At 44.1% G+C, this 13,205-nt stretch overlaps 1 protein-coding gene across 1 annotated transcript in view; it reads right to left on the reverse strand.

Annotated features, from left to right (window-relative positions):
• The window catches only part of LOC108796672 (tomoregulin-2-like), a 202,990-nt gene extending 197,976 nt beyond the window's left edge, over positions 1-5,014 (reverse strand). The window contains exons 1-2 of the mRNA XM_018568171.1: positions 4,964-5,014; positions 1,367-1,590 (exon numbers count right to left, since the gene is read on the reverse strand). Coding sequence (XP_018423673.1) covers positions 1,367-1,590; positions 4,964-5,014 — 275 coding nt within the window. The remainder of the gene's footprint in view (positions 1-1,366; positions 1,591-4,963) is intronic.
• Between the last annotated feature and the right edge of the window lie 8,191 nt (positions 5,015-13,205).

Consider the following 13,205-nt stretch of genomic DNA (forward strand, 5'->3'; position numbering starts at 1 on the left):
TCGACCATACATTCCAGGCCTTTTCTTTTTTGGAAAAAAAAAAAAAAAAAAAAGTCGGGTGTCCCAGCCAAAGCTACCTAAAAAAGCCTTTTGCATAACATTGGGGTACTGCTGCTGTATTGAAGCCAAACTAAATGTTAGACATAAATCAACTATATACAGTATCCAAAATATGTAATGCCAGAATACTGCATTTTTTTTATTTTTGCTTTGGTAGATGTTTTCCTTGGCAGTGTCCAGTTCCCCTTGCCCATTTTGTGATGACAGCATGCCTATTAGTCTTCAAAATGGAAAGAATTTACCAGCAGGAATTGGCTCCATAGACTTCAATGGGATTTGCTGTTTAATTTGACCTTCTAATTTTCAGGCAGGATTCAGCAAACCAAACATGGGCAGATTCACTAACCTCTATCTATAAAACTGACCCGTATGTAGCAGGAGAGATGCATAAAAAAGTATCTGGATGTGTTTTACATGGATGATAAGTTATATCATGGGTAACCAATGGGATAATAGTTAACTAGAGTCTCTAGAACTGATCATCTCTAAATTACAGTTTTACCTCATTGTGGGTAATCTGTAAAGGGCAAAACCTAGGGTTCCAGTGATCAGTGAATATAGGGGATGATCTGGCAATTAGAATGTTTAAGTTTTATATATATACACGTCTGGTGATACCAAATCAAAGGAGGCCCAGTGGACCTCTCACAAGCTGGCTATAGAGTGGTGTGAGAATTGACAACATAATTAAAGAAGATATTTCATTAGCTGTAACAATTAGACCCAATTACTGATAATTGCTAGTATCAGAGCTAACAATCAAAAGTACATTCCAGCCACAATCTCTTCAGAATTCCACTGACTGCTGTGCACCTCTGTGAGGCCTCTTCTTCTGCCATCTTTAACCGCCTCCTTTTTACTGCTTTGGAAGCTGGCCAACTGCCCATATTGTGCACACGTAGAGGGTAAAAAATGCCTTCAGGCTTTTTTGATTAGCCTTCACGGAAGGTCAAGAGAAAAGCACTGTCTATCACCTGCACCAAGGCTGAAGGGCTGATGGGTGAAGAGAGAAGGTAAGTATATTCATTAAATTGATGACACATTTTACATTAGAATATGCAGTGTTTCTAAATGGGGGTTGGGATACACATTAGGAAGAGAAATTACATTTTGGGGAAAGTTATGCTTTAAAAGTAAATTTCTGATAAGGGTTACATGTAGGAATTATTATATGTATTAATTTTAACATGTTGTGGTGTATTAATAGAAAGAGACCTGACTCAGGTTCCTAAACTAATGTAAAAAAGCATTCTTCTGCAATGGAAGAGGCAGTATACTCACCTCTCCAGTGGCTTCTATCTCCTACCTTCCATCTTTTCCAGCGCTGCAGTCTCTGGAAGACTCTGTCATTTGACATTTCCAGGAGTGTTGAGTGCCCATGTCCCCCGCAGCCCTGTGAATCCATCCTCCAAACGCTATGTCCCTGTTGTATCCTGTAGTGATGTTGGGTTTAGAGGATTTAGAGCACAGGGCTGGGACACATGCGTCTGAAACTCCCACAAGTGTTGAATTCTGAAGAGTCTCACGAGGCTGCAGCATCAGTATACAGCCATGGTAAGAAACACGAGCCAACAGCATCGTGATTACACTACCTCTTCCATTGTAGGGCAATGTGATTTGCATTTGTTTAAAGACCTGAGAGGGATTTGATTATTAATATTTATATAGATTATATTAATAACATCTCAATGTGACAGTAAAAGTGGACATCCATAATGTTTAAATTATGTATGTAAGTTATTGTTCCTTTTTTGGTACAAGAAAATGTTTTTTGGCTTGTGATAGGTATTCAATACATCATTTAAAAATGTCAAAAAGATGTGTTGGATTTTCTGACCCTCATACTCTAAAGCTAAAAAAAAAGGCCTTTTTCCAAAGTTGAAAATAAATGTACAGTACTGTCAAGGACAACCCTACACTTTTTTTCTTTACAAAAGTGAATAGAAAAAAAAGAAAAAGATCTGTCTAATCAGACAATTGGTAGCAAAGCTTGATAGTTTGATAGACACTTCAACCAGCAAGTTAGATCAGGGGGGACTGATTGGGCAAATCAGAGCAGATTTTCAAACATTCACAAAGAATCTCTAAAAGCAATTTTTTGATAGTATCAATTTATGAGTAAGCTAATAAAGCCAGGTATGTGCAGTGGTTAACTTGTTGGAAGAATATCATAGGAATAAATCTTTTTAAGGATCTAAAGGCAGTGAATCATGTCCAGAAATAATAAAATGTCACATTAAATGATGAGCTGTTCAGTACCGGTTCACCAAAAGCCATTAAGGAAGTCAAAAACCTACTCATTTGAAGTAGACATTAAGGGGGTTATTCATGGCTTCCTCTGCCCAGTTGTTGTCATTCAATGATAGCTCAGCGTCCTCAGGTTATTTGAAGACACTGGGCTGTCATTAAATTACTGCAACTGAGCGGAGATGGCAATGACATCACGGTCGACCACGCCCATTTGTTTTGATTTGTCCAGGGTTTCCGGGCAGTACCCGAAACCCCATACACCTTTTAGGAGGCAACAACTTGCATATAAACCCTCTTAAAGGAGACAATCATTTCCGAAAGTTCGACCCCCATTGACTTGCATTGGGTTCGAGTTCGAATTAAAACTTTTCGGCCATTCGAATGTTTGAATACGAACCGAACACGGTGGTGTTCGGCCCATCACTAATTATAACAACTATGGCCCAACAGCATTTAGTCCAACATGACTATATTACCTAGTTGTTTTAAAATAAAACTGGATGTAGCAAGGTTATACTTAATGTATGTTTGGGTAATTTATTGGCTTTTCTGCATGTTTCTCCATTTTATTTTCCAACTGTTTTGCATGTATAAAATAATATTTTTTTCTTGATGTATGCACCTTTTTCTAAACAGAGAATACTTTACAAACAGCAAGCAAGTTCAGCTTAAAGTGACATTAAAGTTAATTTTTTTCCCTCCCCCCATGTTAATGTTAGCACTTACCTTAACCACTTCAAGACCAGGTGTTTAGACCCCCTTCCTGGCCAGGCCATTTTTCAGTGTTCAGCGCTGCAGTACTTTGACTGACGTTTATTCCGTCATGCAACGCTGTACTGAAATGAATTTTATACCATTTTTTAGGGACAGATAGAGCTTTATTTAAAAAAATGGCAGCTTTCCGCTCGCGCGCGCCGCTCAGGGGGCATGTCTGAGCGGACGTCTAAAGACGCCCGCTCAGATCTAGAGAGCTCCGGGCCGGCCATTTTTCTACTACGGCCGGCCCGGAGGCAGTTAAATGATGTCTCTTAATCCGATCTTCTTCTTCTTTCCTGATGTTTTCATCTGTCCCTCCAGCGGTGTGGCCGCTCTCCGATCCAGCGCTGACTCCTCTCTGCTTGCAGGCACTTCCGATCTGCATGCGGGTGCACGCATCCATAGACTTACCTTGCGTCTCTGCTCGTCTCCCGGCAGAGAAACCGAACTGCACATACGCCTGCCCCAAGAATCTTTGTGGCCGCACGTGCAGTCCCGGATTCTTGGCGTGGGAGCGCGCAGCGATAACGAGGTAAGTCTAAACCGCTGTTAAAGCAGGTTTTTAAAAAAAATTACTTTTTGCCTATATCTACTGTACTGCTAGTAGGCAAAAAATATGGAGGCTTTAGAACCCCTTTAATGTCTGAGAGAGTTCCACAACACAAGTTAAATCTTTGAGGTACAGATAATGGGTTATATAACACAGATTATAAATTATCCAGATGGAAAGCAGTTGCTTACAATAGTAAAGGCCTTCCTAGCTCACAGTTCGCCAATCACTATCATTCCACTTCACACTGACATCTGCTACCATCATGCACCACTGCCTTGGAGGTCTTTATAATGTCTGTCTGGTGCTTGTACGCCCTGTCACAAGTGTCTCATTGAGTAGCTTTATGAGCCTAAGGTTCCACCTGCCATTGGCCGGCCGACTTGCTTCCGCCCAGCCTGCTTCTGACAGCTGGGCGGAGCCAGCTGTTATGTTACGGCTGGCTCCGGCCACTTGCAGAGAGATCAATAGCAAACTAGCTATAGCACCCGCCCACTGCTGCAGTTCTCCATCAGGTCCCCACTAGTGATTGACAGCAGCAGAGGGCGGGTGCAATAGCTAGTTTGCTATTGCAAATTGAAATAGCCAATAGGAATCTAGCAATGCATTCCTACGGCGAAAATGTTTTTTTTTCTTTTTGTTGACGGCAGCAGAATCGCTGGCCATTAGAAAACAGTTGGGCGGAGCTAGCTGTCACTGCTAGTGACAATCGTTCTCTATTTTGTTTGTACTTTTTTAACTATTTTTCTGTTCTGCTCGGTCCCACAGAGGGAGCGAGCAGAACAGCCGAGCCGAATGCCGCTCAGCAGCATTCGGCTATTCACTCACTGCTGTTCGGCATCTATAAGAATAGACCGAACAGCAGCGAGTAGCCTGCCGGAGGTTCGGCTTAGCCGATCCAGATGTTGGATCGGCTGAGTCGAACTCCTTCTGCACTTCGGGTCGACCCGAAGCCACGCGAAGCCACCCGATGTACGGCTGATTTCAGCCGATACACGGCTGAAATCAGCCGCACCAGCCTGAAGTGAATAGCCGAACAGCGTTCAGCTCACTTCGCTTCAGGTCGGTCATCCACTCGGCTGCCTATGGCAGCTTAGTGAATAGACCCCTGTGTGTCATGGAGGTGTATCAGATTGTAGGACAGGCAAGTATACAGTACATACCAATGCAGCCTGACCTGTCCTCTTATATCCTTTTTTATTATTTTCTAAAATTTATATTTTTATTATTTTGGTTTAAATAAAGCTGCATTGGGGCGTGGCCTGGTGACTCATGTGAGCTCCGGCACGAGATCCTGATAATATCCTCAACATCTTCACTAATGCTGTATAATTGACACCTACGTACCTTCCTTGTACATACCGGACCCCTCGGGACGGACAGGTACCGCTCGGTCATTCTCCGTTTTCTCGGGATGACGAGAACCAACGATGCGGCCCTCACTGGAGGTATGGACCTGCAAGATGGTCGCGGCTCGCGTGCGCCAGCCCAGACTCCTCGTAAACAACAGAGGGACCGCTCCAGGGATGTCACCTCGAGGCTCGAGCAGTTTGCAAGGGGGACATCGAGAGGACCATGCCGCAAATTGCGAGTGACAGATGCGGGAGGCAGTACCCCGCTGGCATCTCGCTCAGCTACTGGCACCGATGGCTCAGATCCTGAAGATGGCGCGGTGAGTGACACATGTGCTCCCCCCTCTACCAAGAAAAAAAAAATAAGCCCCGGAGGTCTTCCCCGCAGCCCACGCTCAAAGATGTTTTCTCGGCCATACAACGCTGCAACTCATCCATATCCTCCCTGACCGACCAAGTACATGGGATGCGGGCGGATATATAATTCCTATGGCATGACCTCCAAAAGGTCCGAGACAGAACCACAGTCTTGGAGGGTCGGCTTGGTGACCTTGAGGATGCTAATGCCCCCATTCAGGCAGACCTCAAATCCGCACTTCAAAGATCCGCAGAGAACTCCCTTAAAACTGAGGATATTGAAAATAGACTGAGATGCAACAATATAAGAGCTGTTGGGATCCCTGAGAGGGTGTAAGGCCCCAACCCCACGTTATTTGCTGAAAAATGGCTGATTGAAACCTTTGGTAAAGAGTCTTTCTCCCCAATGTTTATGGTAGAGCGGGCGCAAAGGGTTCCAACTAGACCTCTCCCACCTGGGGGTCCGCCACGCCCTATGCTGTTTCGCCTCTTGAATTTTCGGGATAAAGAAGTCATCCTCCGTAAGGCTCGTGAGATGGGAGAAATTTCCATGGAGGGATCCAAACTCATGCTTTTCCCGGATTTTTCCCAAGAGGTCCAGAAAAAGAGGGCTAAATTTCTCGAGGTAAACCGACGACTTCGCCAACTCAAGCACCAATACTCCATGCTCTACCCCGCTAAACTTCGGGTCGCCGCGGATGGTGAAACTGTCTTCTTCGATTCCCCTATCTCTGCCTCTACCTGGATGGATAAGATGTCCCGCAAACATGGAGACCCTTAACATGTTGTTATTTGCTTCCGCAATTGGCGGATAATTCCACTCTACAACCCCAAGGTCCCATCTCTTTTTTTGGAAGATGTTTACCTACTTACCATATCTTGTGTGCCGGAACCTTCGAGGATGGCCGCCCGCACTACTGTAGACTCCAATGTCTCCAGCCCCTTCCACGCGGCCTTTTTTTCTGTTTTTCTTTTGCGTGGAAAACGTCATACTGTTTTTCTTTGATTTTTGGATCAAGCCGGCTTTTTGTTGCCGTGGTTGGCCCGTGGAATGTTGTTACGCCTTTAATTTTTACAGGTGTGTTTTTGTCTGTTGGTTTTTATGTTTTGTTCTTGTCACGGTCCTGGATAGCCTCACAGAGATACCTTCGGATTGGCCCTTTCCTCCTGCTGTTCAGCGGGGTACGGTCCCACCCTGCACAAGTTTTCAATACCAAACATGCCATGACACCTGCGATGTTGGCCCGTAAGTTATCGGTTCTTTCCTGGAATGTTCGTGGTTTGGGGGACAAGACCAAGAGGACTGCTGTCTACACTTCCATTCGCTCTCACAGACCATCTATAATATGTCTACAAGAGACTCATGCTACCCCTGACTCGCTCCCTCTGCTCAAACTGAGGGGTTTCTCTTGTGCTTATCATTCCCACTTCTCCTCCTATGCCAGGGGAGTATCCATTTGGATAAATGACTTTGTACAATTTGATTGTATGCAAACTAAAATTGATACGGGAGGGAGGTTTGTTTTACTATACTGCACCCTGTTTGATGTTGAATGTGTTCTTGCCAATATGTACATACCACCCCCATATTCCAGTGAAGCATTTCGGGACTTGGCAGCCTTTATTTCGGACAAATTGCCCTTACCTATCCTAATAGTGGGAGACTTCAATAATGTTATGTCTGCTACGGTGGACAGGGTGTCACCAGCTTCTCCTGGCCTCCCCCCCACTACCTCAGGCTTAAGCCATTTCTGCGCAGAATTGGGGTTGCAGGATGCATGGAAACTCCTCCACCCCACCACATCCCAATATACATGCTTTTCTGTCTCCCATCACTCTCTCTCCCGTATTGACCTCTCCCCCTTCTAGAGTCAGTGGACATTTTGCCACGGTCATTATCGGATCATGCTCCGGTTCTGACAGTGTTCAGGGGGGGCTTGTCCCCTCCGTCCTTACCCTGGAAGCTTAATCCCTTTTGGTTGACACTGTTCCCTCCTGATGGTTCCCTGGAATCCGACCTGTCATCCTTTCTCACAATTAACGAGGGCTCTGCTTCACCTGGTGTAGTTTGGCACGCACTTAAAGCATATTTGCGGGGGATCCTAATTAGACAGATAGCCATGGTTAAATTACATACTCAGGAGGCGGAGGCCCAAACTGAAGTCTCGACCTCTGAAGTTTTATGTGTTACTGCCCCGGGAGAATCTTCTGCCGCTCGCCTTAGGGTAGCACAGGATTCTCTTAAGGCCTTGCTTCTCCAACAAGCTAAAAATAAACTCTTTTTTCTAAAACAAATGAGATGGGAGGAGGGGGAGTCTGCTGGCAGGCTCTTGGCGCAACTGGCTAGTTCCCAGAGGGAACGGAACTTTATCACTGCCCTGAGTGATCCTGGGGGCCAGTTGTGCTCATGGCCTGAACAGATTCTATCCATATTTACTGAATTTTATCGTACTGTATATACCCACACCCATAGATACTCCCACTCCGAACTCTCTGGCTATATGTCTGATCTCCAGCTTCCATTACTCTCGCAGACGGACCAGAACACTTTAGAGGCCCCCATCTCTCTATCGGAACTGGAAGTGGCAGTCTCCAGCTTCCCTAATGGTAAAGCGCCTGGTCTGGACGGTATTGCCATAGAGATTTATAAGAAGTATGGTTCAGTATTGTTGCCAGCATTGTTGGACATCTATAATGATGCATTTCAATCGGGTCAGCTGCCCCAATCTCAGTATGACGCGGCGGTGGTCCTTATCCCAAAAAAAGGGAAGGACCCCCGGCTTCCGGAGTCCTATAGACCAATTTCCCTACTCGGAGTTGATGTATAAATTTTGGCCAAGGTGTTAGCTCTTAGACTATCCAAGGTCATCACCTCAATTGTACACCCAGACCAAACCGGCTTCATGCCTAATAAATCCACCGCGATAAATATTCGTAGGGTCTTCCTAAATTTGCAGGCTCCTGTTGACATGCAGGGCGGCAGGGCGCTCCTCTCTCTTGACATAACACGAATTAAACTAGAAACCCTACAATACAATACCCAAAGGACCAAGGGGGTATGTCTCTCCCCAACCCATGGCTCTACTACATTGCCTCTCAAATTCAACATCTGAGTGGATGGGGCCAGACCTCTGACCCTCCTCCTCCCCCCAATGCTCAACTTTTGTGTACAATGTACAGGAGTGTACCCCCGGTCTCTTTGCTGGAGACTCCACGTCTGGCGCGGTCACCTTATGTAACACCAAGGATGATTGCCAGGACTTGGCAAAGACACTATTGGGAATGTCGCAATTCACGGTGTACACCCCACTTTGGCAAAATAGCGCCCTCCCGGAAGTGTTTAAACTCAGAGGTTTTGAGGCTTGGCGTCAGAGGGGTATTCACAAGCTCGCAGATGTATACTACTCTGGCTCTCTTAAAAGCTTTCCACAGCTGCAATCGCAATATCAGTTACAAATGTCCCACTTGTATCAGTAGCTACAACTGAGACATGCCTTGTCCACCCATCCAGGAATCAAGGAGGTTCAGATCTCTCCCCTTCAATCGCTGAGTTCAGTGATACTCTCCACTAATACGAAAGGACTGATTTCTGAGATATATGCAATTCTCCTCCCGCGCTTTTTGGTAAAGTATCCGCTCTCAAGCAGGGGGAGATGGCAAGAGGAACTGGGCTCCATCTCGGAAGAGGACTGGGAGACGGCCCTACAGGGTGTTGGGCTCTCATCCTTGTCATCGTCACATAGGTGGACTCAAATATCTATCCTACATAGAACATATAGAACTCCGGAATTTCTGTTTAAAATAGGGCTGCGGACCGATGCCAAGTGCCCTAAATGTGGCATGGCACCGGGCTCTCTTATACACCTGCTGTGGCGCTGCCCCAAACTGGTCAGATATTGGAGTGGGGTCACTGCAGTCATTAGTTCAATCTTCGCGGTCCAGGTCTCTTGCTCTCCGTACACATGCTTGCTCGGTATCCTGGATTCTGACCTGTGGGACGATGTCACTCTGACTGCTGTATCCAGTGCCCTGTTTGCAGCACGTAGGGTGATTGCGCTTCACTGGATCTCCTCAACGGTCCCCACGGTAAGCATGTGGATAAAGGAGCTTGACCACTTGATAGCATTCGAAAGAGTGATATTCCAACATAGAGATAATGAGGGTGATTTACTAACCTAAACACACACATGCACCAGGTGCGTGTGATTTTCACACAGCAAAACGTATTTATCAACCAAAAAGTCTCTAAAAGCATATGAGTTTGGTGAGGGATACGTGTTATCCTTATGGTAGGTACTTGGTATCCTATCTCCCCATGCAGGTGTAGCCATATACTGAAGGAACTTGGTAGAGTCGTTTTGAGATGGCTTAAAGGGTTAACGATCTTTGACGTGGTTGTGCAAACGTGTGGGCTGCCCTGATGTAGCAACATGTCACTGTATTGTAATGTCTCTGTAAAACTTTAATAAAAATTACTTGAATAAAAATAAAGCTGCATTGCTGAGCAAAGAGGTCTGATTGCTGACCTTTCTATTTGGCTTGTTTCAATTGTGTCTTTGACCAATGTAGTATTCTGGAGCTAAAGATAAGTATTGAGTGGCCAAGTACAGTAGATATAGATATAGTTGAGGACCCGAACATTCTAGCACCAGATAACCAGCGCAACCGTAGAATGTTTAATCACATTCATGCATTAACAATAATTAACCTATAATGTCATTCAGTGTTTTGTACTATTTATACATCATTTAAAAGAAGTTGTTAGACATCTACTTGCCTAAGTGTCAAAGTTGTCATACTTTTAATTCTTGGAATTCTGAGATACATCCTAAAAAAGCTGCAAACCATGAGGACTTAGGCAGCAGATGTTACATATGCTCATAAACCTGCTATCAACCGGAATCTGTAGTAAGGATGAAATCCTCTGTGTGAAGGGTTTAATGTGGCATGACAGCACTGCCAAATCTCTGTGTCGTCAAATGTAATAATCTGGTAATATTCAACATATCTAAAATAGCAGATAGAAGATTCAATCCACTTTAAGTATAGTTAATCATAGCACACTTTGCTATTACATTTGCTATAATACCAGTAGGTTTAATTACTACATATGACTTTCACATTTCAAGGACACAACCATTTAATTTCAGTGTAATATTACTAGCATGTCTTCATTTGATGAAATGTATTATTGCAAAACAGGTTACCTTGGCAATTTTAATTTAGCATACAGACCAACTGTTTTAGTATCTACTTTCTACTTAATGTTGTACATTACTGTATTTTAAAATGACTAGACTATGTTCCTGCTCTCAAAATAGGAAAAGATTCTTCAATGTTGTCTAGAAGCGATAAAGTATAAATTGAGGAGAAAAAAAATTCAAGAATAAACTGAAGATGCATTGTAATCTGGTAAAGGTTTAGTGCTGAAAAAAAACTGTCAGAAATAATTTACAGTGTATTTTTATGACAGAACGCAGACAGCCTGAACTTGATTTACTGAAGGCAAATAGGCTTCCCCTTAGCTTAGTGAATAAGGTGAAGCTCTGCCGACTTCCATCATCCATCCCTGAAATGTTTGGAACACCTGGCTCTCTGGATGGAATAAATGACTACAAACAGGACAAACTGTTCAGTGTGAGACTTATTATGGTGGGCATGCATTTGTTATTCTGTTAAGTATCCATAAACAATTATTTACAAAAGATTGCTGTGAAATTATCTGAGTTTTTAACTTTACCATAGAAAGATATTTCCTCTAATATGCTTGTTAACATGGTACAAGGTTACTATCTGTTACATCTTTGCCTTTTGGAGTTTATATTTAACTTGGGGATATAAGTGCATATTTAGACTGAGGGAGAGTGGAGATGCTACAGAGCTAGCTGCGATCTTTGCTAAGTTTAAATAAATTACACTTTTGCTACAGTATGGGAGGCTTAAAGGTGGCTGTGTTTTCTTTTTAATGTTTCATTCCTCATTATACTGTATATACAAGCCCTTCTCCCTGTATCACAGCACTAAGCAATAGTCATGATATACTGCTTCTTCATACAACACAAGTCTATATTTGGCCACCTCACTGAAACAATACCCTTAATGAGGTTGATGTAAAGGTTATACCAATATAATGAAATATTAATCAATTAATTAAAGGAAATAGTACTAAAAACTGCATTTTTAAAATACAGTGACAGCTTGTATATCAGTGTACATTTGCTGTGCCCTCAAAATAACTCAACACACAGCCATTAATGCCTAAGCCGCTGGCAACAAAAGTGAGTACCCCCTAAGTGAAAATGTCCAAATTGGGCCAAATTAGCCATTTTCCCTCCCTGGTGTCATGTGACCCGTTAGGTCTTCCGTTAGGTCTTAGGTGTGAATGGGGATCAGGTGTATTAAATTTGGTGTTATCGCTCTCACTCTCTCATACTGGTCACTGGAAATTCAACATGTCACCTCATGGCAAAGAACTCTGTCAATATTTTTGTGGCCACCATTATTTTCCAGCGCTGACTTAACCCTAATGGGCATGGAGTTCACAGGTTGCCCCTGGAGTCCTCTTCCACTCCTCCATGACGACATAACGGAGCTAGTGGATGTTAGAGAACTTGTGCTTCTCCACCATCCATTTGAGGATGCCCCACAGATGCTCAATAGGGTTTAGGTCTGGAGACATGCTTGGCCAGTACATCACCTTTACCCTCAGCTTCTTTAGCAAGGCAGTGATCATCTTGGAGGTGTGTTTGGGGTCCTTATCATGTTGGAATACTGCCATGCGGCCCAGTCTCCGAAGGGAGGGGATCATGCTCTGCTTCAGTATGTCACAGTACATGTTGGCATTCATGGTTCCCTCAATGAACTGTAGCTCCCCAGTGTCGGCAGCACTCATGCAGCCCCAGACCATGACACTCCCGCCACCATGCTTGACTGTAGGCAAGACACACTTGTCTTTGTACTCCTCATCTGGTTGCCGCCACACACGCTTGACACCATCTGAACCAAATAAGATTATCTTGGTCTCATCAGACCACAGAACATGGTTCCAGTAATCCATGTCCTTAGTCTGCTTGTCTTCAGAAAACTGTTTGCGGGCTTTCTTGTGCATCGTCTTTAGAAGAGGCTTCCTTCTGGGACGACAGCCATGCAGACCAATTTGATGCAGTGTGTGGCGTATGGTCTGAGCACTGACAGGCTGACCTCCCACCCCTTCAACCTCTGCAGCAATGCTGGCAGCACTCATACATCTATTTCCCAAAGACAACCTCTGGATATGACGCTGAGCACGTGCACTCAACTTCTTTGGTCGACCATGGCGAGGCCTGTTCTAAATGGAACATGTCCTGTTAAACTGCTGTATGATCTTGGCCACCGTGCTGCAGCTCAGTTTCAGGGTCTTGGCAATCTTCTTATAGCCTCGGCCATCTTTATGTAGAGCAACAATTCTTTTTTTCAGATCCTCAGAGAGTTCTTTGCCATGAGGTGACATGTTGAACTTCCAGTGACCAGTATGAGAGAGTGAGAGCAATAACACCAAATTTAACACACCTGATCCCCATTCACACCTAAGACCTAACGGGTCACATGACACCAGGGAGGGAAAATTGCTACTTTGGCCCAATTTGGACATTTTCACTTAAGGGTGTATTCACTTTTGTTGCCAGGGGTTTAGCCATTAATGGCTGTGTGTAGAGTTATTTTGAGGGGACAGCAAATGTACACTGATATACAAGCTGTACACTCACTACTTTACATCATTGTAGAAAAGTATCATTTCTTCTGTGTCGTCACATGCAATTATATAATAAAATATTTACAAAAATGTGAGGGGTGTACTCACTTCTGTGAGATACTGCATGTGTATGTATGTGTGTGTGTGT

The sequence above is a fragment of the Nanorana parkeri genome, unplaced genomic scaffold (genome assembly GCF_000935625.1).
Source record: "Nanorana parkeri isolate BGI_ZX_2015 unplaced genomic scaffold, ASM93562v1 scaffold1148, whole genome shotgun sequence".
NCBI classification, from domain to species: domain Eukaryota; kingdom Metazoa; phylum Chordata; class Amphibia; order Anura; family Dicroglossidae; genus Nanorana; species Nanorana parkeri.